The sequence below is a fragment of the Epinephelus fuscoguttatus genome, linkage group LG18 (genome assembly GCF_011397635.1).
Source record: "Epinephelus fuscoguttatus linkage group LG18, E.fuscoguttatus.final_Chr_v1".
In the NCBI taxonomy this organism is placed as follows: Eukaryota; Metazoa; Chordata; class Actinopteri; order Perciformes; family Serranidae; genus Epinephelus; species Epinephelus fuscoguttatus.
Genome location: NC_064769.1, coordinates 41,205,381 through 41,231,118, shown reverse-complemented (window position 1 = coordinate 41,231,118; position 25,738 = coordinate 41,205,381). Strand labels below are relative to the sequence as shown.

Below are 25,738 nucleotides of genomic sequence, written 5' to 3'. Positions count from 1 at the left end.
AGACACAGTCCTACAGACACAGCCCTACAGACACAGCCCTACAGAGACAACCCTACAGACACAGTCCTACAGAGACAGCCCTACAGAGACAGCGCTACAGAGACAGCCCTACAAACACAGTCCTAAAGAGACAGTCCTACTGAGACAGCCCTACAGACACAGTCCTACAGAGACAGCCCTACAGACACAGCCCTAGAGACAGTCCTACAGGGGCAGTCCTACAGGAGCAGTCGAGTCAGTCCTACAGAGACAGCCCTACAGAGACAGTCCAACAGAGACAACCCTACAGACAGTCCTACAGAGACAGCGCTACAGAGACAGCACTACAGAGACAGCCCTACAAACACAGTCCTAAAGAGACAGCCCTACTGAGATAGCCCTACACAGTCCTACAGAGACAGCCCTACAGACACAGCCCTATAGAGACAGCCCTACAGAGACAGTGCTACAAAGACAGCCCTACAGAGACAGTCCTACAGAGACAGCCCTACAGACACAGCCCTATAGAGACAGTCCTACAGACACAGTCCTTCAGAGACAGTCCTACAGAGACATTCTTACAGAGACATTCTTACAGAGACAGTCCTACAGACACAGCCCTATAGAGACAGCCCTACAGAGACAGTGCTACAAAGACAGCCCTACACAGACAGTCCTACAGACACAGCCCTATAGAGACAGTCCTACAGAGACATTCTTACAGAGACAGCCCTAGAGACATTCTTACAGAGACAGCCCTACAGACACAGTCCTTCAGAGACAGTCCTATAGAGACAGCCCTACAGACACAGCTCTACAGACACAGTCCTACAGAGACAGCCCTAGAGACATTCTTACAGAGACAGTCCAACAGACACAGTCCTTCAGAGACAGTCCTATAGAGACAGTCCTACAGACACAGTCCTACAGAGACATTCTTACAGAGACAGCCCTACAGACACAGTCCTACAGAGACATTCTTACAGAGACAGCCCTATAGACACAGTCCTACAGACACAGTCCTACAGACACAGTCCTACAGACACAGTCCTACAGACACAGCCATACAGACACAGTCCTACAGACACAGCCCTACAGACACAGCCCTACAGACACAGCCCTACAGAGACAGTGCTACAAAGACAGCCCTACAGAGACAGTCCTAGAGACAGTCCTACAGAGACAGCCCTACAGACACAGCCCTATAGAGACAGTCCTTCAGAGACAGTCCTACAGAGACAGCCCTAGAGATATTCTTACAGAGACAGTCCTACAGACACAGCCCTATAGAGACAGCCCTACAGAGACAGTGCTACAAAGACAGCCCTACAGAGACAGTCCTACAGACACAGCCCTATAGAGACAGTCCTACAGACACAGTCCTTCAGAGACAGTCCTTCAGAGACAGTCCTACAGAGACAGTCCTACAGAGACATTCTTACAGAGACAGCCCTAGAGACATTCTTACAGAGACAGTCCTACAGACACAGTCCTTCAGAGACAGTCCTATAGACAGCCCTACAGACACAGCTCTACAGAGACATTCTTACAGAGACAGCCCTACAGACACAGTCCTACAGACACAGTCCTACAGAGACAGCCCTACAGAGACAGCCCTACAGAGACATTCTTACAGAGACAGCCCTACAGACACAGTCCTACAGACACAGTCCTATAGAGACAGTCCTACAGAGACATTCTTACAGAGACAGCCCTACAGACACAGTCCTACAGAGACATTCTTACAGAGACAGCCCTATAGACACAGTCCTACAGACACAGTCCTACAGACACAGCCATACAGACACAGTCCTACAGACACAGCCCTACAGACACAGCCCTACAGAGTCAGTCCTACAATTCAATTCAATTCAAAAAACTTCATTTTTCCATTAGGAACTTTGTCTGTGAAAAGCGACAGTGTATATTAAACAAAATAAATACAAATAGATAAATACAAATGTTAAAAATTTAAAAATACAAATACAAATGTTAAAAGGAGAGAAGAACAAACACACACACCCACAAGCATACATATCAGATCAAATCAGCTGTTATTCATTAGTCTGATGGATGAGGGTACAAAGCTGGACATGGCTCTCTTTGTTTTGAAAGCAAGAGATCTGTACCTGAGGGGAGGGGTTTGTAATGGCTGTGCAGTGTGTGTGTGGTGTCTGAAGCTATCGTCTCATCGTGAAAATAAGGTGCTTAGCAAGGTCCGATCTCCAATACAAACCACATTCAGAAAGGGCAAACATTCATAGAGTCAGTCCTACAGAGACAGATCTATATGTTGGTATAAAACCTGAGATATCAGTCAGACTGTGGTCTAATGACACCACCTCTGCTCACCGTCTCCACTTCAGTCAGATTTGTAAACTTGTGTACATGAGTTGAGACCTGACGTGACCAGAGCTTCCCCTCATGTACACACTGATAGGTGACTACCTCTGCATGGAAATGACCATGCACCCAATTTTCTGTCATACGTCTGTTTGGTATATGAAGGTCACAGAGCATCAGAGGTGGTGTTAAGGAAAGTGACATCACACCTGAGCTCTTCTCTCCATCTCCTGACAGGAGCCCAGCTGTTCCTCCATCGCTGAACGGATCTGACGAGCCTCAAACTCCAGCTGACGACGACTCATGTCTGTCTGAAGAGTAAACTGACACACAAAGTCAATCTAATGAGTCACAACGTAAACAGGAAGCATTTCCTGTTTTAACTCTGTCTTTTTCCAGAGAAGTACTTTAATAAATACAGTAAGTTTATGCACGTTCTGTGTGGTACTTTAACACAGCCGGTAAGTATAGTCACGTTCTGTGTGGTACTGTAACACAACCGGTAAGTTTAGTCAAGTTCTGTGTGGTAGTTTAACACCAACGGCAAATATAGTCACGTTCTGTGTGGTACTGTAACACAGCCAGTAAGTTTAGTCAAGTTCTGTGTGGTAGTTTAACACCAACGGTAAATGTAGTCACGTTCTGTGTGGTACTGTAACACAGCCGGTAAGTTTAGTCAAGTTCTGTGTGGTAGTTTAACACCAACGGTAAATATAGTCACGTTCTGTGTGGTACTGTAACACAGCCGGTAAGTTTAGTCAAGTTCTGTGTGGTAGTTTAACACCAACGGTAAATATAGTCACGTTCTGTGTGGTACTGTAACACAGCCGGTAAGTTTAGTCAAGTTCTGTGTGGTAGTTTAACACCAACGGTAAATATAGTCACGTTCTGTGTGGTACTGTAACACAGACAGTAAGAGTAGTTACGTTCTCAGTGAGCGGCAGACTGTCAATCCTCTTGGTCAGGTTCTGCAGCTGAGCATAGTACCAGTCTTTCTCCTTCTCCTCCTTCTCCAGCTCGGCCAACAGGAGAGACCTGTCAGGGAGCAGCAGCCAATCACAGAGCAGAACAGAGATGGACAGGAAAGAGAGGTTGGACATAATGGAACAACAGGAGAAAGAAAGTACAGACAGTACTCTCAGTAGTACCAACAGTACTCTCAGTAGTACCTGCAGTACTTTAAGTAGTACCTAGAGCACTCTCAGTAGTACCTGCAGTACTTTAAGTAGTACCTAGAGCACTCTCAGTAGTACTAACAGTACTCTCAGTAGTACCAACAGTACTCTCAGTAGTACCTACAGTACTATCAGTAGTACTAAGTACTCTCAGTTGTACCAACAGTACTCTCAGTCGTACCTCTCCTTCTCCAGCTCTTCCAGGCAGCGGTCATGGCAGTCTCTGCCCGCAGTCGGCAGCCCTCTTCTGGGGAAGCCGGTGGTGGTCGGGGGTCCTGGAGCTACGGAGCCTCCTGCTGCTCCTCCAGGAGCTCCTGAACCAGAAGAGGCCGAGCTGGAGGAGGACAAGGGGGGCAGAGGAGGCCTCGATCTGGGTTTAAACCCTGCAGAGTCCAGGCTCATCTCTGGAGGAGGAGACACACTCAGCGTTACAAGTTTACTTCCTCTGTTGGTTTTTAATGAAACACAACCAACACAGTAACTAATAAACAAATAAAAAAACCTGTGTTGTGCTGCTTCTCCTGCGGTTGTTGTTAAGTAATAAATAGTGCTGCACGATTAATCTAATCGCAGTCTCAATCGCGATGTCAGGTTGTGCGATTACATAGCCACATTAAAGGCTGCGATTTGCGATTTAATGTAGGCTAAATAAATGTTAACGTGTGTGCCTGTGAACGTGACTGCCTCTCCTGTAGTCAGTGGAGTTTGTCGACATCACGCCCACAAGCTATTCTGGTGTGTGCAGCCAGTGTGCAGCAGTGACCAACACAGACGCTGAAGAAGAGCATGAGCTCGACCATGAACAGGCAGAGTTGGTGGCGAAAAAAACGTTTGTTACATGGCGATACTTTGGATTCAGGTACGGCGACGGTGGACAGACTTTTAAACTTTTACACAGCACGTCTTTCTGTCCAACGTCGCCGTACCTGAAAGACGTGCTGTGTAAAGTTTAAAAGTTAAAGTCGCCACATCCTGCAGCAACACGACCAATCTATATCAGCACTTGAGACAGCACAGAGAGAAGTAGGAAGAGTGCATGTGAGAGAAAGCCGAGCCGTATAACGTTCAAGACAAAGAGACAACTGAAAGACACCAGAGCCTCATAAAACAACATCCAAGCACAGTTACGCAAACATCTGTAAGTGTCACAGGGAAATCATGGACTCCATAACAAACTATATAACAAATGAAAAACTGAGCAATTTTGCTCGGGCTCGGCCCACTTGACATGCTGCTGTGGTGTGCTATGGCGCTGGAATTTGTCATTTACGTGACAACGCCTGAACGCAACACAGGCTCGCTCCACTGTGTGTACAGTGTCGTGCTGCGCTGCTGTGTGAGCAGCGTGTTTGACTGTGCTCAGTCTGTTGATGGTCGTTAACACACTGTCTGTCCATAACAATAACTCTGTCAGGTCAGTGCCCGCTGATATAATGCAGGGAAACACTGAGTCAACCAACAAGACTCATGATACCATTTATTTATTACATTTTATTGTAATTATATTGTAATCACAATCGCAAATCACAATATTGTCCACCATAATCGCAATCGCACATTTTTACCAAATCGTGCAGCACTAGTAATAAACAAAAAAGTTTGTTTTGTTTTTTGGGGGGAACAGGCAGCGACACTTACGTTACTGTGATTTAAAGAACCCTGATGTGTGTGTTCTCTGTGTGCGTTTGTTTTGTTCACCTTTCAGTCTCTCGATGAGCTCAAGCTGAGAGCCAGATGCCTCTCCAGACTCTTCTTCTATGGTGCCCTGTAGCTGCTTCAGCACTTCCTGTTTCACATGAGTGGAAACAATAAAATGAACACATGATTAAATGAACACATGACTGATCACAGTGATTCTTACTCTGTCTTGCCCAGTTTGACTCACCACAATGAAACGACAGCGATCGTACAGCGACATGATGCAAACTAACAACACTCACACCGTCCATGTGTGTTTTCTGCTCATCCACAGTAAACAGGAAACAGGAAACAGGAAGTGTGTGTGTGTGTGTGTGTGTGTGTGTGTGTGTGTTAGAATGGGAAGGACAGGACAATAAAAAAACTAACTACAAGTACAAGAATGGACGACAAAAACATGAGGACACAGAAACAGAAATAAAACATACAAAAGATCAGCCGTGAAAAAAAAAAACAGGATGAAGGAAACAGGATGAAGGACAGAGAACGAAGGTACTGTGTGTAGTGTGTAGTGTGTCAGTGGTACTGTGTGTAGTGTGTAGTGTGTCAGTGGTACTGTGTGTAATGTGACAGTGAGACTGTGTGTAGTGTGTCAGTGGTACTGTGTGTAGTGTGTAGTGTGTCAGTGGTACTGTGTGTAGTGTGTAGTGTGTCAGTGAGACTGTGTGTAATGTGACAGTGAGACTGTGTGTAATGTGACAGTGGTACTGTGTGTAGTGTGTAGTGTGTCAGTGAGACTGTGTGTAGTGTGTCAGTGGTACTGTGTGTAGTGTGTAGTGTGTCAGTGAGACTGTGTGTAGTGTGTCAGTGAGACTGTGTGTAGTGTGTCAGTGGTACTGTGTGTAATATGACAGTGAGACTGTGTGTAGTGTGTAGTGTGTCAGTGGTACTGTGTGTAGTGTGTCAGTGGTACTGTGTGTAGTGTGACAGTGAGACTGTGTGTAGTGTGTAGTGTGTCAGTGGGACTGTGTGTAGTGTGACAGTGGGACTGTGTGTAGTGTGACAGTGGGACTGTGTGTAGTGTGTCAGTGGGACTGTGTGTAGTGTGACAGTGAGACTGTGTGTAGTGTGTCAGTGGGACTGTGTGTAGTGTGTCAGTGAGACTGTGTGTAGTGTGACAGTGAGACTGTGTGTAGTGTGTAGTGTGACAGTGAGACTGTGTGTAGTGTGTCAGTGGGACTGTGTGTAGTGTGTCAGTGAGACTGTGTGTAGTGTGTCAGTGAGACTGTGTGTAGTGTGTCAGTGGGACTGTGTGTAGTGTGTCAGTGAGACTGTGTGTAGTGTGTCAGTGGTACTGTGTGTAGTGTGTCAGTGGGACTGTGTGTAGTGTGTCAGTGGTACTGTGTGTTGTGTGTAGTGTGTCAGTGAGACTTTGTGTAGTGTGTCAGTGAGACTGTGTGTAGTGTGTCAGTGGGACTGTGTGTAGTGTGTCAGTGAGACTGTGTGTAGTGTGTCAGTGGGACTGTGTGTAGTGTGTCAGTGGGACTGTGTGTAGTGTGTCAGTGAGACTGTGTGTAGTGTTTCAGTGGTACTGTGTGTAGTGTGTAGTGTGTCAGTGAGACTGTGTGTAGTGTGTCAGTGAGACTGTGTGTAGTGTGTAGTGTGTCAGTGGTACTGTGTGTAGTGTGTCAGTAGGACTGTGTGTAGTGTGTCAGTGAGACTGTGTGTAGTGTGTAGTGTGTCAGTGGTATTGTGTGTAGTGTGTCAGTAGGACTGTGTGTAATGTGACAGTGGGACTGTGTGTAGTGTGTAGTGTGTCAGTGGGACTGTGTGTAGTGTGTCAGTGGGACTGTGTGTAGTGTGTCAGTGAGACTGTGTGTAGTGTGTCAGTGGGACTGTGTGTAGTGTGTCAGTGAGACTGTGTGTAGTGTGTCAGTGGGACTGTGTGTAGTGTGTCAGTGAGACTGTGTGTAGTGTGTCAGTGGTACTGTGTGTAGTGTGTCAGTAGGACTGTGTGTAGTGTGTCAGTGAGACTGTGTGTAGTGTGTCAGTGGGACTGTGTGTAGTGTGACAGTGAGACTGTGTGTAGTGTGTCAGTGGGACTGTGTGTAGTGTGTAGTGTGTCAGTGAGACTGTGTGTAGTGTGTCAGTGGGACTGTGTGTAGTGTGTCAGTGGTACTGTGTGTAGTGTGTCAGTGGTACTGTGTGTAGTGTGTCAGTGAGACTGTGTGTAGTGTGTCAGTGGGACTGTGTGTAGTGTGTAGTGTGTCAGTGAGACTGTGTGTAGTGTGTCAGTGGGACTGTGTGTAGTGTGACAGTGAGACTGTGTGTAGTTTGTCAGTGGGACTGTGTGTAGTGTGTCAGTGGTACTGTGTGTAGCGTGTCAGTGAGACTGTGTGTAGTGTGTCAGTGAGACTGTGTGTAGTGTGTCAGTGGGACTGTGTGTAGTGTGTCAGTGGGACTGTGTGTAGTGTGTCAGTGAGACTGTGTGTAGTGTGTCAGTGGGACTGTGTGTAGTGTGTCAGTGGGACTGTGTGTAGTGTGTCAGTGGTACTGTGTGTAGTGTGTCAGTGAGACTGTGTGTAGTGTGTCAGTGGGACTGTGTGTAGTGTGTCAGTGGGACTGTGTGTAGTGTGACAGTGAGACTGTGTGTAGTGTGTCAGTGGGACTGTGTGTAGTGTGACAGTGAGACTGTGTGTAGTGTGACAGTGAGACTGTGTGTAGTGTGTCAGTGGTACTGTGTGTAGTGTGTCAGTGGGACTGTGTGTAGTGTGACAGTGAGACTGTGTGTAGTGTGTCAGTGGGACTGTGTGTAGTGTGTCAGTGAGACTGTGTGTAGTGTGACAGTGAGACTGTGTGTAGTGTGTAGTGTGACAGTGAGACTGTGTGTAGTGTGTCAGTGAGACTGTGTGTAGTGTGACAGTGGGACTGTGTGTAGTGTGTCAGTGGTACTGTGTGCAGTGTGTCAGTGAGACTGTGTGTAGTGTGACAGTGAGACTGTGTGTAGTGTGTCAGTGGGACTGTGTGTAGTGTGTCAGTGAGACTGTGTGTAGTGTGACAGTGAGACTGTGTGTAGTGTGTAGTGTGACAGTGAGACTGTGTGTAGTGTGACAGTGAGACTGTGTGTAGTGTGTCAGTGAGACTGTGTGTAGTGTGACAGTGAGACTGTGTGTAGTGTGTCAGTGAGACTGTGTGTAGTGTGACAGTGAGACTGTGTGTAGTGTGTCAGCGAGACTGTGTGTAGTGTGTCAGTGGTACTGTGTGTAGTGTGTCAGTGAGACTGTGTGTAGTGTGACAGTGAGACTGTGTGTAGTGTGACAGTGGGACTGTGTGTAGTGTGTCAGTGAGACTGTGTGTAGTGTGACAGTGAGACTGTGTGTAGTGTGTAGTGTGACAGTGAGACTGTGTGTAGTGTGTCAGTGAGACTGTGTGTAGTGTGTCAGTGGGACTGTGTGTAGTGTGTCAGTAGGACTGTGTGTAGTGTGTCAGTGAGACTGTGTGTAGTGTGTCAGTGAGACTGTGTAGTGTGTAGTGTGTCAGTGGTACTGTGTGTAGTGTGTCAGTAGGACTGTGTGTAGTGTGTCAGTGAGACTGTGTGTAGTGTGTAGTGTGTCAGTGGTATTGTGTGTAGTGTGTCAGTAGGACTGTGTGTAATGTGACAGTGGGACTGTGTGTAGTGTGTAGTGTGTCAGTGAGACTGTGTGTAGTGTGTCAGTGGGACTGTGTGTAGTGTGTCAGTGAGACTGTGTGTAGTGTGTCAGTGGGACTGTGTGTAGTGTGTCAGTGAGACTGTGTGTAGTGTGTCAGTGGGACTGTGTGTAGTGTGTCAGTGAGACTGTGTGTAGTGTGTCAGTGGTACTGTGTGTAGTGTGTCAGTAGGACTGTGTGTAGTGTGTCAGTGAGACTGTGTGTAGTGTGTCAGTGGGACTGTGTGCAGTGTGACAGTGAGACTGTGTAGTGTGTCAGTGGGACTGTGTGTAGTGTGTAGTGTGTCAGTGAGACTGTGTGTAGTGTGTCAGTGGGACTGTGTGTAGTGTGTCAGTGTGACTGTGTGTAGTGTGTCAGTGGTACTGTGTGTAGTGTGTCAGTGAGACTGTGTGTAGTGTGTCAGTGGGACTGTGTGTAGTGTGTAGTGTGTCAGTGAGACTGTGTGTAGTGTGTCAGTGGGACTGTGTGTAGTGTGACAGTGAGACTGTGTGTAGTTTGTCAGTGGGACTGTGTGTAGTGTGTCAGTGGTACTGTGTGTAGTGTGTCAGTGGGACTGTGTGTAGTGTGACAGTGAGACTGTGTGTAGTTTGTCAGTGGTACTGTGTGTAGCGTGTCAGTGAGACTGTGTGTAGTGTGTCAGTGAGACTGTGTGTAGTGTGTCAGTGGGACTGTGTGTAGTGTGTCAGTGGTACTGTGTGTAGTGTGTCAGTGAGACTGTGTGTAGTGTGTCAGTGGGACTGTGTGTAGTGTGTCAGTGGGACTGTGTGTAGTGTGACAGTGAGACTGTGTGTAGTGTGTCAGTGAGACTGTGTGTAGTGTGACAGTGAGACTGTGTGTAGTGTGTCAGTGGTACTGTGTGTAGTGTGTCAGTGGGACTGTGTGTAGTGTGACAGTGAGACTGTGTGTAGTGTGTCAGTGGGACTGTGTGTAGTGTGTCAGTGAGACTGTGTGTAGTGTGACAGTGAGACTGTGTGTAGTGTGTAGTGTGACAGTGAGACTGTGTGTAGTGTGTCAGTGAGACTGTGTGTAGTGTGACAGTGGGACTGTGTGTAGTGTGTCAGTGGTACTGTGTGTAGTGTGTCAGTGAGACTGTGTGTAGTGTGACAGTGAGACTGTGTGTAGTGTGTCAGTGGGACTGTGTGAAGTGTGTCAGTGAGACTGTGTGTAGTGTGACAGTGAGACTGTGTGTAGTGTGTAGTGTGACAGTGAGACTGTGTGTAGTGTGTCAGTGAGACTGTGTGTAGTGTGACAGTGGGACTGTGTGTAGTGTGTCAGTGGTACTGTGTGTAGTGTGTCAGTGAGACTGTGTGTAGTGTGACAGTGAGACTGTGTGTAGTGTGTCAGCGAGACTGTGTGTAGTGTGTCAGTGGTACTGTGTGTAGTGTGTCAGTGAGACTGTGTGTAGTGTGACAGTGAGACTGTGTGTAGTGTGTCAGTGGGACTGTGTGTAGTGTGTCAGTGAGACTGTGTGTAGTGTGACAGTGAGACTGTGTGTAGTGTGTAGTGTGACAGTGAGACTGTGTGTAGTGTGTCAGTGAGACTGTGTGTAGTGTGACAGTGGGACTGTGTGTAGTGTGTCAGTGAGACTGTGTGTAGTGTGTCAGTGAGACTGTGTGTAGTGTGACAGTGAGACTGTGTGTAGTGTGTCAGTGGGACTGTGTGTAGTGTGTCAGTGAGACTGTGTGTAGTGTGACAGTGAGACTGTGTGTAGTGTGTAGTGTGACAGTGAGACTGTGTGTAGTGTGTCAGTGGGACTGTGTGTAGTGTGTCAGTGAGACTGTGTGTAGTGTGTCAGTGAGACTGTGTGTAGTGTGTCAGTGGGACTGTGTGTAGTGTGTCAGTGAGACTGTGTGTAGTGTGTCAGTGGTACTGTGTGTAGTGTGTCAGTGGGACTGTGTGTAGTGTGTCAGTGGTACTGTGTGTTGTGTGTAGTGTGTCAGTGAGACTTTGTGTAGTGTGTCAGTGAGACTGTGTGTAGTGTGTCAGTGGGACTGTGTGTAGTGTGTCAGTGAGACTGTGTGTAGTGTGTCAGTGGTACTGTGTGTAGTGTGTCAGTGAGACTGTGTGTAGTGTGTCAGTGAGACTGTGTGTAGTGTGTAGTGTGTCAGTGGTACTGTGTGTAGTGTGTCAGTAGGACTGTGTGTAGTGTGTCAGTGAGACTGTGTGTAGTGTAGTGTGTAGTGGTACTGTGTGTAGTGTGTCAGTAGGACTGTGTGTAATGTGACAGTGGGACTGTGTGTAGTGTGTCAGTGAGACTGTGTGTAGTGTGTCAGTGAGACTGTGTGTAGTGTGTCAGTGAGACTGTGTGTAGTGTGTCAGTGGGACTGTGTGTAATGTGACAGTGGGACTGTGTGTAATGTGACAGTGGGACTGTGTGTAGTGTGACAGTGGGACTGTGTGTAGTGTGTCAGTGAGACTGTGTGTAGTGTGTCAGTAGGACTGTGTGTAATGTGACAGTGGGACTGTGTGTAGTGTGACAGTGGGACTGTGTGTAGTGTGTCAGTGAGACTGTGTGTAGTGTGTCAGTGGGACTGTGTGTAGTGTGTCAGTGGGACTGTGTGTAGTGTGTCAGTGGGACTGTGTGTAGTGTGTCAGTGAGACTGTGTGTAGTGTGTCAGTAGGACTGTGTGTAGTGTGTCAGTGGTACTGTGTGTAGTGTGTCAGTAGGACTGTGTGTAGTGTGTCAGTGAGACTGTGTGTAGTGTGTAGTGTGTCAGTGGTACTGTGTGTAGTGTGTCAGTAGGACTGTGTGTAATGTGACAGTGGGACTGTGTGTAGTGTGTCAGTGAGACTGTGTGTAGTGTGTCAGTGAGACTGTGTGTAGTGTGTCAGTGAGACTGTGTGTAGTGTGTCAGTGGGACTGTGTGTAATGTGACAGTGGGACTGTGTGTAATGTGACAGTGGGACTGTGTGTAGTGTGACAGTGGGACTGTGTGTAGTGTGTCAGTGAGACTGTGTGTAGTGTGTCAGTAGGACTGTGTGTAATGTGACAGTGGGACTGTGTGTAGTGTGACAGTGGGACTGTGTGTAGTGTGTCAGTGAGACTGTGTGTAGTGTGTCAGTTGGACTGTGTGTAGTGTGTCAGTGGGACTGTGTGTAGTGTGTCAGTGGGACTGTGTGTAGTGTGTCAGTGAGACTGTGTGTAGTGTGTCAGTAGGACTGTGTGTAATGTGACAGTGGGACTGTGTGTAGTGTGACAGTGGGACTGTGTGTAGTGTGTCAGTGAGACTGTGTGTAGTGTGTCAGTAGGACTGTGTGTAATGTGACAGTGGGACTGTGTGTAGTGTGACAGTGGGACTGTGTGTAGTGTGTCAGTGAGACTGTGTGTAGTGTGTCAGTAGGACTGTGTGTAATGTGACAGTGGGACTGTGTGTAGTGTGACAGTGGGACTGTGTGTAGTGTGTCAGTGAGACTGTGTGTAGTGTGTCAGTGGGACTGTGTGTAGTGTGTCAGTGAGACTGTGTGTAGTGTGTCAGTGGGACTGTGTGTAGTGTGTCAGTGAGACTGTGTGTAGTGTGTCAGTGGTACTGTGTGTAGTGTGTCAGTAGGACTGTGTGTAGTGTGTCAGTGGTACTGTGTGTAGTGTGTCAGTGAGACTGTGTGTAGTGTGTCAGTGGGACTGTGTGTAGTGTGTCAGTGAGACTGTGTGTAGTGTGTCAGTGGGACTGTGTGTAGTGTGTCAGTGAGACTGTGTGTAGTGTGTCAGTGGGACTGTGTGTAGTGTGTCAGTAGGACTGTGTGTAGTGTGTCAGTGGGACTGTGTGTAGTGTGTCAGTGGGACATGTACAGACCTTCATGTTAGAGGCCTCAGTCTCCAGTTTGGTCAGGTGGTTGGAGTTGTCCTGCAACTCCTGTCTCAGGTTGGAGTTCTCCATCTTTAACACCTCCACCTGCCTCAACAGCTGGTCGTACGACGCTGCCGCCATATTGGAGGACCCACGTCTGACCTGCACCACACAAAAAAAACCAGGAACCATCACTCTGTAGTACTGGAAAACCTTGGTCATGTGACCACACTGTGGCGATGAGGTCATCCCTGACGGCTAAAGTTTGAAACTTTCTAAACATCAGATATGAAATAAAACCAACTGTGTTTCTTTATATCTGCACTAGGCTTGTACTGGTTTGAAAATTTTCCAACCGGTTTGATTTAAAGCCAAATATCTAAACGAACCGATATATCAAATTACATACCTAATTTTACCACTGGGGGTCACATTTGAGCTATTTTTCCCAATAAAAGCCCATTATAGGTGTAATGCGCTTCCAATCCACTAGGTGGCGGTAATGCTGTATTAACTGCCAATACACACAAGGTAACACAAGAAGAAGAAGACGCAGAAGGACACCCAAGGCTATTCAAGAGAAGGCTGAGACACGGGGCCAAACATGGGGGGATTGCACATGCGCAGTAAAATTTGGTCTGCACTTCCTCAAAGGCTCAGTAGATGGCGTGAGACCGCAGAATAAGGGGGATGTGCATGCATGTCATTTTCACAGCTTATTACTGGACTGTCACTGGTGGCCTGCGTTGTAGGTGAGAATGACAGAGATGCAATTCTGACAACTTCAGGCAGCCACCTTCCAAAAGTCCAAGCAGACCGCACCAAGCGCACTCCTTGATCGCCTGAGCAGATCCTGCACTTTTTATCTAGCGCCCCTGCTGTCACCCTCCAGCATCGCAGCTCAAGTTACACTGCGCATGTGCAATCCCCCCAAGTTTAACCCTGTGTCTCAGCCTTCTCTTGAATAGCCTTGAGGACACCACGTTCCTGTAGTAGTTCCAGCCGCCCAAATAGTACCAGGAACTTCTTCAGTGGAAACGGGTTACTAGGGCAACAAACTGAATGACTGTTGACTCCCTTGTACTTTTCCCCGCCCCCAATGAAATTTGATCTCTCGCAGCAGCAGCAGTCAGCTGAGCGGAGTGGAGCTGCGGACTCCCTCTGCAGCCTCTGAGACAAACTAAACAAAACACTTGTAGGCTCCTCCACTTCATTTATAAACAAACATAAACCTTATTAAGTTGTCATAATGCATGTTACAATGCAAGATAAGATGAATATAGTCCCTTGACATGCCGCCGATATGAAACGCTTTTTTTTTTTTCCTCCGGTTTATCCAGTTGACGTGAATTAAACTAGGTGGAGCTCTTAAACCGGACCGAACCGGTTAAACCGGAAATCGGCACACTCTGAACATCCTGACTCCAGGTAAGGTGAACCTCTGAGCAGAGAACCAAGGCAACTGTCAACCATTCCCTGAAAATGTTGGTACAGACTGCAGTGTTTCCCATACATTGACGAGACTATGGGGGCCCGCCATAGTCTCCAAGAATCGGCCAGATATAAAATGCCTCCAGTAAATGGACGTCTCTCTGTAGCTCCCCGGCTAGAGCACCTACTGAGAATTCTTTGGCTCCCCGAAAACATCAGCAGAGCATTGTGTGGCTGTATTTAAGACAACTCTGAGCCTGCACGGCAACACACAGCACCACTTAAGCTCTGAAAACTTATTCTTTCTCATTTGGCTCATGGTAGTTACATTCCATTCCAGGTCAAAACTGATCTCCGCAACAGGCTGCAGGGAGAGCACCTAGCTGCCTGCCGGATGTCCACTGGATCGCGTGGACTCGCTCCATCCTGTGCCAAGTTAATGTCCACTGGAACTATAGCGACGAGCACGTGAGCAGCTGGAATTTGTGGATTGCGAGATCATAATGTCACGCAATAATCTGCGGAAATCTCCTGTCAGCCGGTCTTCGTGTTTGACTTCAGGCCTGGGGCCACCCAGGTGTTTTATTTTGAAAATTAACAGGATACTCTCGTCTTCTCTGCGCCTGACTTCCTGTTTGACTAAGAGCGGAGCACCAAGACGCTTCTAGGACACGGCTAGGACACGCCGCAGCGCTTCTGGTGGTGCAGCTTACATTGACTTGAATGGCCGCGATTAGCTCTGGCTCCCATAGCTGTATTTTGAGTGTAACCTTTCACCATAACATACTACTAGTGTGTTTATCAGTAAAAATACAACATTTCTCACACATAAAAAGCACAAAGATGTTGAAATCTAGGCATATTCTGCCACCATAACTTGGCTCTCAGAATTCACCAGATTGATGCCTTTAAATACTACATTTTCTCCCAGGAGAGCATGCCCTCAGACCCCCTTAGAGGGTTCGGACACTACAACAACACTACAACAACACAATACTACACTACAACAACACTACAACACTCGATACGACAACACAATACTACACTACAACTACACTACAACAACAATACTACTCTACAACAACACAATACTACACTACAACAACACTACAACACCACAATACTACACTACAACAACACTATAACAACTCTACAGCAACACAATACTACAACAACACAATACTACACTACAACAACACAATACTACACTACAACAACACTACAACACTACAACAACACTACAACACTCGATACAACAACACAATACTACACTACAACAACACTACAACAACACAATACTACACTACAACAACACTACAACACTCGATACAACAACACAATACTACACTACAACAACACAACACTCGATACAACAACACAATACTACACTACAACTACACTACAACAACGCTACACTACAATATTATAACAACAACAACAACACTACAACACTGCAACAACATTACACCACAACACTAAAACAAAACTACACTACAAGAACACTACAACAACACCACAACACTACAACACAATACTACAACAACACTACAGCACAAAACTACAATGCTACACTACAACACTACGGTACACTACAACAGTACAGTGCAATACTACACTACAACACTATGCTTCAACAACGCTACACTTCAATGCCACACTACAACTAGGGCTGCTCAATTATGGAAAAAATCATAATCATTATTATCATAATCATAATCATTATTATTTTGTTCAAAATTGAAATCGCGACTATGCAACGCACTTGATGACTTATATTGTTTACATGACGGCAGGTCATTTCTGTCTCTAAACGGTCGCGTTTTTACAGTTCTTCTCTGCTCTCTGTATCGCGCACAGAGTTGGGCCCCAACACACAGACACGTGTGCGCACACACGTACACACACAGACACGTGCACACACACACACACACACAAACACACACACACAGACCAACCTCTCTCGTTCTCCCTCTGCCATTTTCCACACACTGTTTTTGAAATCTTCCACAATCACCTGCCCCTCGCATTAGGGATGCACCGAATATATTCAGCTGAATATTGCAAAAAAAAAAAAAAAAACACACACATTCGGTATTCGGTGGAATAAGTTAAAAGCAAGGCCGAATAATAGCAGTGCGGTTTTGATAACGCAATCAAACAGCGTGCCGTGACGGGCGGATTAAAATGTCGGCAGTGTGGCGATCCATCCATCACCACACTCGCATTTGCGACTAAAAATAGTTTTCAAACAGCAGCAGAAACGAAAGGCGAATCCCATCGGTTGTGGGTTGAACGGGGGTCACAGACACAGACAGTAATGTATTCCTGTCAAATACGGCGGCCAATCGGCTTACCGGCGATGGAGAAGTCGGCTCCAATAATATCCTCTTCTTGGCATCACGACTGACCAGAAGTACCTGAACAGCCGAGCCAGCCGAACACAGGTATGTGACGTGTCAGAGGACAAACGAGTCGTTCACGGCCCACAAACCTCACCGCACTTTAGGGACTGTTCTTTACTTGTCAGGGGAGGAGGGTGGCTGGTTGATTTTTATTTCATTTATTTATTTTATTTCAATCCCCCCTATGTTAATCACTTATTGATGCTGTTTTTGAAGTATGAATAAGTCAATAAGTTATTTATTCCATTGAAATATCATTGATGTATTATAGAAAAGTGATTTATCTTTTTATAAATGACAAAAGGCACATCTGCCTCATTTTCGCTGTGGTATCGTGATACTACTCAGAACCATGATATTTTCATTGGTATCGTACAGTGGGTCCCAATTTTGGTACCGTGACAACACTAATCTGGAGGGTTCATCTGCAAAAACTAATGAAAAACTAAACAACAATATTCGGTATTTGGTACTCGGTATTCGGCCAAGCTTTTAATATTATTCGGCTTTGGCCACAAATTTTCATTTCGGTGCATCCCTATTATTCATAGTTCAACTACTTGAATGGCTCATGGAGTGAATAGAGGAGAGGGGAGGGGGTGGCACTACGCATGCTACAACACTACACTGCAATGTTACATTGCAATACCACGCTACACTACAGCGCTACACTACAACAGTACACTACAACGCAACACTACACTACAATGCTACACTACACTGCTACATTGTTCTGTACGACATCTATTGCTCGTCTGTCCGTCCTGGAAGAGGGATCCCTCCTCAGTTGCTCTTCCTGAGGTTTCTACCGTTTTTTCCCCGTTAAAGGGTTTTTTGGGGAGTTTTTCCTGATCAGCTGTGAGGGTCATAAGGACAGAGGGATGTCGTATGCTGTAAAGCCCTGTGAGGCAAATTGTGATTTGTGATATTGGGCTTTATAAATAAAATTGACTGATTGATGATTGATTGCAATGCTACACTGCAACAGTACACTACAAGGCTACGATACACTACAACAGTACACTACAAGGCTACGATACACTACAACAGTACACTACAAGGCTACGATACACTACAACAGTACACTTCAACACTACACTACAAGGCTACGATACACTACAACAGTATACTACAAGGCTACGATACACTACAACAGTACACTTCAACAGTACACTACAAGGCTACGATACACTACAACAGTACACTTCAACAGTACACTACAAGGCTACGATACACTACAACAGTACACTACAAGGCTACGATAAACTACACCAGTACACTACAAGGCTACGATACACTACAACAGTACACTTCAACACTACACTACAAGGCTACGATACACTACAACAGTATACTACAAGGCTACGATACACTACAAGAGTACACTTCAACAGTACACTACAAGGCTACAATACACTACAACAGTACACTTCAACACTACACTACAAGGCTACGATACACTACACCAGTACACTACAAGGCTACAATAAACTACACCAGTACACTACAAGGCTACGATACACTACAACAGTACACTACAAGGCTACGATAAACTACACCAGTACACTACAAGGCTACGATACACTACAACAGTACACTACAAGGCTACGATACACTACAACAGTACACTTCAACACTACACTACAAGGCTACAATACACTACAACAGTACACTACAATGCTACAATACACTACAACAGTACACTTCAACAGTACACTACAAGGCTACAATATACTACAACGCTACATTACAAGGCTACAATACACTACAACAGTACACCACAAGGCTACGATACACTACAACAGTACACTTCAACACTACACTACAAGGCTACAATACACTACAACAGTACACTACAATGCTACAATACACTACAACAGTACACTTCAACAGTACACTACAAGGCTACAATATACTACAACGCTACATTACAAGGCTACAATACACTACAACAGTACACCACAAGGCTACGATACACTACAACAGTACACTTCAACACTACACTACAAGGCTACAATACACTACAACAGTACAACAATACACTACAACACTACACTACAAGGCTACGATACACTACAACAGTACACTACACTGCAAGGCTACGATACACTACACCAGTACACTACAAGGCTGCACTACACTTCAACACTACACTTCAACAGTACACTACAACACTTCGATACACTACAACAGTACACTACACTACAAGGCTACGATACACTACAACAGTACACTACACTATAAGGCTACGATACACTACAACAGTACACTACAACAGTACACTACACTACAAGGCTACGATACACTACAACAGTACACTACAACAGTACACTACACTACAAGGCTACGATACACTACAACAGTACACTACAACAGTACACTACACTACAAGGCTACGATACACTACAACAGTACACTACAACAGTACACTACACTATAAGGCTACGATACACTACAACAGTACACTACAAGGCTGCACTACACTTCAACAGTACACTACAACGCTACGATACACTACAACAGTATACTACAACACTACAAGGCTACACTACACTTCAACACTACACTACAACGCTTTACTTCAACGATGTTTCATTACACTAACACAACACTACAATACAAGAGCTGCTGATAACATGTGGTATATATCACACTAGAGGCCGACGCTGTTGTGTTACATGTCACGCCTCTTGATTCTGTGATGTCATCATGCTGTCTGACATCACACACTGGAGCCACATGATGCCGCCGTCATTTGGTTCTGTGAGAACATATAAGGGCGGGACGTCTTTGTGGCTCTGAAGTGCCATCTCTGGAAAAGGCTTCAGACTTACCCCGGGTCTGCAGCATTGTAAGAGTCACCCTGGGTCTAAAGCTGACTCAGATTCACTCAGACTCACCCTGGGTCTAAAGCTGACTCAGACTCACCCTGGGTCTAAAGCTGACTCAGACTCACCCTGGGTCTAAAGCTGACTCAGATTCACCCTGGGTCTAAAGCTGACTCAGATTCACCCTGGGTCTAAAGCTGACTCAGATTCACCCAGACTCACTCTGGGTCTAAAGCTGACTCAGACTCACCCTGGGTCTAAAGCTGACTCAGATTCACTCAGACTCACTCTGGGTCTAAAGCTGACTCAGACTCACCCTGGGTCTAAAGCTGACTCAGATTCACCCTGGGTCTAAAGCTGACTCAGATTCACTCAGACTCACTCTGGGTCTAAAGCTGACTCAGATTCACTCAGACTCACCCTGGGTCTAAAGCTGACTCAGATTCACTCAGACTCACTCTGGGTCTAAAGCTGACTCAGACTCACCCTGGGTCTAAAGCTGACTCAGATTCACTCAGACTCACTCTGGGTCTAAAGCTGACTCAGACTCACCCTGGGTCTAAAGCTGACTCAGATTCACCCTGGGTCTAAAGCTGACTCAGATTCACTCAGACTCACTCTGGGTCTAAAGCTGACTCAGACTCACCCTGGGTCTAAAGCTGACTCAGATTCACTCAGACTCACTCTGGGTCTAAAGCTGACTCAGACTCACCCTGGGTCTAAAGCTGACTCAGAGTCACTCTGGGTCTAAAGCTGACTCAGACTCACCCTGGGTCTAAAGCTGACTCAGACTCACCCTGGGTCTAAAGCTGTCTCAGATTCACTCAGACTCACTCTGGGTCTAAAGCTGACTCAGACTCACCCTGGGTCTAAAGCTGACTCAGACTCACCCTGGGTCTAAAGCTGACTCAGACTCACCCTGGGTCTAAAGCTGACTCAGACTCACCCTGGGTCTAAAGCTGACTCAGATTCACTCAGACTCACCCTGGGTCTAAAGCTGACTCAGATTCACCCTGGGTCTAAAGCTGACTCGGACTCACCCTGAGTCTAAAGTTGACTCAGATTCACCCTGGGTCTAAAGCTGACTCGGACTCACCCTGAGTCTAAAGCTGACTCAGACTCTCCCTGGGTCTAAAGCTGACTCAGAGTCACTCAGACTCACCCTGGGTCTAAAGCTGACTCAGAGTCACTCTGAGTCTAAAGCTGACTCAGACTCACCCTGGGACTAAAGCTGACTCAGACTCACCCTGGGTCTAAAGCTGACTCAGATTCACCCTGGGTCTAAAGCTGACTCAGACTCACCCTGGGACTAAAGCTGACTCAGACTCACCCTGGGTCTAAAGCTGACTCAGAGTCACTCTGGGTCTAAAGCTGACTCAGATTCACTCAGACTCACCCTGGGTCTAAAGCTGACTCAGATTCACTCTGAGTCTAAAGTTGACTCAGACTCACCCTGGGTCTAAAGCTGACTCAGAGTCACTCTGAGTCCAAAGCTGACTCAGAGTCACTCTGGGTCTAAAGCTGACTCAGACTCACCCTGGGTCTAAAGCTGACTCAGACTCACCCTGGGTCTGCAGCTGCCTGCACCAGAGAGCTGTGTAAAGACGGGAGCGCTCACTCTGCAGTGTATTTCTGGGGACTGAAACATCCCCACATGTGGCTACACACAGCTGACCCTGACTGCTGGACTGGAACAAAGTCCCTGGACTGCGGGGTCTCCGACTGATGAAGTGAGTTGTTAAATTTCAGAGTGCAGCTCTATAATGGTGCTAACGAGGCAGCAACATGTTGCCTGGTTCATATTGCTCCTGATAGGACGAGGAGGAGCATGTATGCTGTTGCTGCGGCCCGTCCAACCTGGTCTCTGTATTTTACATCCTCGTGATGCATCACGTCATCATGGCGCTTTCAGACGCTCTGCAAGCCACTTCCTGCAGGCTCTGAAGGACCGCCACTACTGTGACGGCCCACCAAAATTTCTGACGTGAGGAATCTGTCCACTCGCTCTGTCCTGAACACCGCACAGCAAACTACACCTAACAAAGCAGAAATTCGGTCGGACTCTAAAATCAGTTGTGTGGTTAAAAAAAAAAATATATATATATATATATATATATATGCATATATATATATATATATATATATATATATGCATATACATAAGAAACAGGCTGAAATGATAATGTTTATTAACAGATCAATAATCGATCAGCCCGCTGTGACTCATTTAACACAGTGAGGAGACAGCCTCTGCCCTGCTCACCGTCCTCTGCCTCCATCCTCCATCACCGCACCGCCATTTTCTCTCCACCCATCATCCCTGCCCCCCCCTCCCCCCCAACCACCACCCATCCTCCCTTACCCCCCCGCCCCCCCATCTCTGGAAACACACTAAATAGATCAGATCCACCACAGAAGAAGAAAACACACCAAAGAACAGACAATGGAAAAGATCAACCTCCCGCTCATCCTCCATCCTCCCTCCGTCCTCCACCCGTCCTCTCCCTCTCCTCCTACCTCCCCCTCCCCCATCTCAATAATCCGTGAACATGAAATAAAGCCAGGAGGAGAGGAGGACGGATGAATAGAGGATGAACAGATTGTGGATAAAGAAAGAGAAAATGGCAGCTCACCCCATTGCCGTTGCCTCCATCACCCTCCCTGTCTCTGCCTCTCTGTCTGACAGAGGGCAGTCAGCTGGGCCCGCCAGCAGCCAATCAGGAGGAAGGGAGGGGGAGGGGGCCACTCTCCCTCTGCCTCCTCCTCCCAGCATGCTTTGCAGCAGCTGCTGCAGGCAGAATGGGTTACTGAAGACACACGCGCGCACTCTCACTCACTCACTCTCACACTCACACACACACACACACACACACACACACACACGGCAGTGTGATCAATACTACATGTTTTATTAGTATTATCATTATTATTTCTGTTAATGTATAATTCAAATGCTTGATCCAAAACATCAAACAGGGCCATTCTGATCTGATGAACACACACACACACACACACACACACACACACACACACACACACACACACACACCAGGGCTTGAAGCTAACTTTTTTCCCAAGGAGCACATGTGCTCCTAAGTTGAAAAAGTAAGGAGCGCACAAAGAACTTTAGGGGCACAATGTAAATTGATCAAATAATGTGTTTTCCGTAATAAACGTGATGCAAATAGACTTTTACAAGCAAAATTATTCGATGAATTTGTATACAAAATGTACAGAAAGGTAAAATCATCAAGTTTTGAAAAAGTATTGCAATTTAATTTTGTCTTTAATGTTATTATCTTATATATATTATCTTTGCAATATGATTATCTTATATAATGTTATTACTATCCTAAAACATTCTCCAGGTCCTCTGAAACTCTGCAGGACTTATTTCCACCCTGCCCAGCAGCGGTACCGTGGAGAACGGTCCCTACCTGCGGGGAGAACGGAGCAGGCTTCCCCAGAGGTCCGCCGCTTTTACCGGTCCCTCTTCTCCGCCACACTTTGACTTATTTCCACGCTGCTGACAGTGGAACTTACATTCATTGTGCCGACAGTGTGGCTTGGAAACCGCCCATAACTGTGTCACACAGGGAAGAGGGAAGGCGGCTGGAGTTCCTCAAGCATTTGCGTGAGTGAAAAAAAGGCAGTCGTTTCTACGGTCTTTAAATACCGTTAATGTTACTGATGAGCGATTACAGCTCACCACCCCTTCGTTATACGCAGAGATGTACCGGTACCACTTTTTCCTTCCTGATACCGATTCTGATCCCTGAACCTTAGGTATCTGCTGATACCAATCACCGATCCGATACCAGCGCGTAAAATAAAAATGGATGGGATATGAATTGTTGTATGTCTCAACTCCTAAAACTCTGTGTAAAATATTAAGAAATAAATACACAATAGTAGAAATAATGTCATAAAACTTTTTTAGAATTATTATTATTATCCAGTGTTGACACAGATCAAGACACAGGTTAAAGTGCAGCCACACAATTTGGTAAAAAAGACATTTTAAAGGCTACAGTAGAATGCTTTTTAAACTCTGCTCCGTTTCCGTTTCGTATGCCTGTAGCGTGCGTATGCGTAATGACGTGAGGCATTACGTGGTATTGGAGTGGTCATAGGCTGTACTCGCCGATACCCGATACCGCATTTTAGGCATTATCGGAGGCATTTCCGATACTGGTATCGGTATCGGTACAACTCTAGTTATACGTGTGTGTGTGTGTGTGTGTGTGTGTGTGCGTGCGTGCCCACACACGTGTGTGTGTGTGCATCAGGGGTGTAACACCACACGTATTGGTATTCATCCGTTTAACATTACAAACTGAACGACTGATTCAACTGCCCTGTTACATTTGGGAAATAAATTCTGTAACTTAAACTGTGTTTAATAAAATGTTGTTAACGAGGCGTCCCCCGCGAAGCTAACAGCACATAGTCTGTGGAACCCTCTGAACCAGAGACCGAGAGCCGCTGTTTGTTAGCAGCTAAAAGAAGCTTACAGAAGCTAAAAGCAGCTAACAGAAGCTAACAGCTGACGGGCCGGTAACGACTGCGAGGTTCGTCAGCTGATGATCTGATGTTTATCTGTGACATTCAACAGAGGTGTTTATTCATGTGTTCATCACATTGAGATCAGAATGACATCAGTGGCATCAGAGAGCTGCAGGGACATAACAGACTGAGTGCCCACACACAGTGGGGGGTCAGAGGACGGGTCAGAGAATAAATAAATTTAATAACATCTAATTAAAAACTTAAAACAATTTACAGTAAAGAAAATTGATCTTCTGGCATCTCTACCACCACAAACCACCGTGTCACATCCAACCAAACTGTGAAGTCAGACGGATGATTGGGTCATGTGATTATCAGGTGATCTGATCCTGGAGAGAAGACCTGAGACTGCATGATCCAAAAATCTGTTTTTTTACCTTCCTAAAGGGTTAATGTGTCATCTGCTTCATCACCATGACAATGACCTGATCAGTTGAGTTTTATAAGGTTCTGTTCCTGACGTCCATCCTTGGGTCAGCCTCATGTTTTGGATCAAAGTGTCTCAGTCAAAGTAAAAAGTGTTCTCCATCATCACCATCATCACCATCATCATCTGACTGGTCACATGATCTCATTTTGTCTCACAACAAACCACATTAAACACCTGAGGTGATCAGCTGACCCAGAGACCAGGACGGGCAACAGTCTGAGACAGAGGACATGTCCACAGGTCAGAGGTCAGAGTGACTCCGGGTCAACAGTAACGTTACAACCCACCATATAACAACCGCACCACAGCAGAAGAACACACACTGCTGTCAGCTGACAACTAAGCCTCAACCGCCCATAGGAGAAGAAAAAAATTGACATCTGAAAGTCTCTGTTCAGGTGGAGGAATGGACCCATCCTGCTGTACAGTCACAGTGTGACTGTGGTACTGTCACTGTACAATGGTACTACAGTACTACAGCAGTACTGCCGTAGCAATGAACAGTAAAGGTACTACAGTTGTACTGTAGTTTACTATTGTACAGTATGACTGTAGTACTGTATAGAAGAGATGTACTGTAAAAGTACTACAATAGTACGACGGCAGTACTGTATTAGTACTATAGTACAGTAACAGTGCTACAGTAGTGTCAGTGTGAGTCCGCTGGGACAATAGCAGCAGCAGCTCTGTTAGCTATTAGCTGTTAGCTGAACATGACAGTCCGGCTAACACTGACCCGTTACTTTAACGTTATTTTCCCAGAATCCATCCAGAAATATCGGCTGTCTGTCGATTCATCAAACACCGGGTTATTCTTCTGGTCTCCGGTAAAGCCGGTAACCGTCACCGGTCGGTCCGCAGACCCGTCCAAACACTGACATTCAACATAAACAAACTGTTAACACCGAGCTAAGCTAACAGCACGGCCGTTCTTACCTTCCAAAGTCCGTTCAGACGGCGGAGATTCAAGGGAACATTACCGGGAAACACACAGCCGGTAAATGGACCGTCAGGGGCGGCGGGGGCCGCTCATGTCTCCGGTCAGAGCGGGAAAAGTAGAGTTTAACAAAGTCAAGAGAAGTTTTAACTACTCGGCCTTTTTGTTCTAGAGAAACTGCTGCTGCTGCGGTCCGCCATCTTGTGTCTGTCTGTGACAAATACTCACTGAAGTACGAGTACTCACTGAAATACAAGTCGTCACTGAAGTACGAGTACTCACTGATGTACAAGTACTCACTGAAATACTAGTACTCACTAAAATACAAGTACTCACTGATGTACGAGTACTCACTGAAATACAAGTCGTCACTGAAGTACGAGTACTCACTGATGTACAAGTACTCACTGAAATACTAGTATTCACTAAAATACAAGTACTCACTGATGTACGAGTACTCACTGAAATACAAGTCGTCACTGAAGTACGAGTACTCACTGATGTACAAGTACT

The 25,738-nt window shown here is 46.2% G+C and overlaps 1 protein-coding gene across 3 annotated transcripts in view; it reads right to left on the bottom strand.

The window, feature by feature from the left end:
* Nucleotides 1–25,431, bottom strand: part of apc (APC regulator of WNT signaling pathway) — a 53,177-nt gene extending 27,746 nt beyond the window's left edge. For 2 of the 3 annotated variants that reach the window (XM_049604813.1, XM_049604815.1), the window contains exons 1-6: nucleotides 25,225–25,431; nucleotides 12,635–12,790; nucleotides 5,196–5,283; nucleotides 3,679–3,901; nucleotides 3,249–3,357; nucleotides 2,532–2,645 (exon numbers count right to left, since the gene is read on the bottom strand). In XM_049604813.1, coding sequence (XP_049460770.1) covers nucleotides 2,532–2,645; nucleotides 3,249–3,357; nucleotides 3,679–3,901; nucleotides 5,196–5,283; nucleotides 12,635–12,769 — 669 coding nt within the window. In that variant the 5' untranslated portion in view covers nucleotides 12,770–12,790; nucleotides 25,225–25,431. Of the gene's footprint in view, nucleotides 1–2,531; nucleotides 2,646–3,248; nucleotides 3,358–3,678; nucleotides 3,902–5,195; nucleotides 5,284–12,634; nucleotides 12,791–21,922; nucleotides 22,014–25,224 lie in introns of those variants that run through there. The other variant, XM_049604814.1, reaches the window with a different exon arrangement.
* Nucleotides 25,432–25,738: the final 307 nt, after the last annotated feature.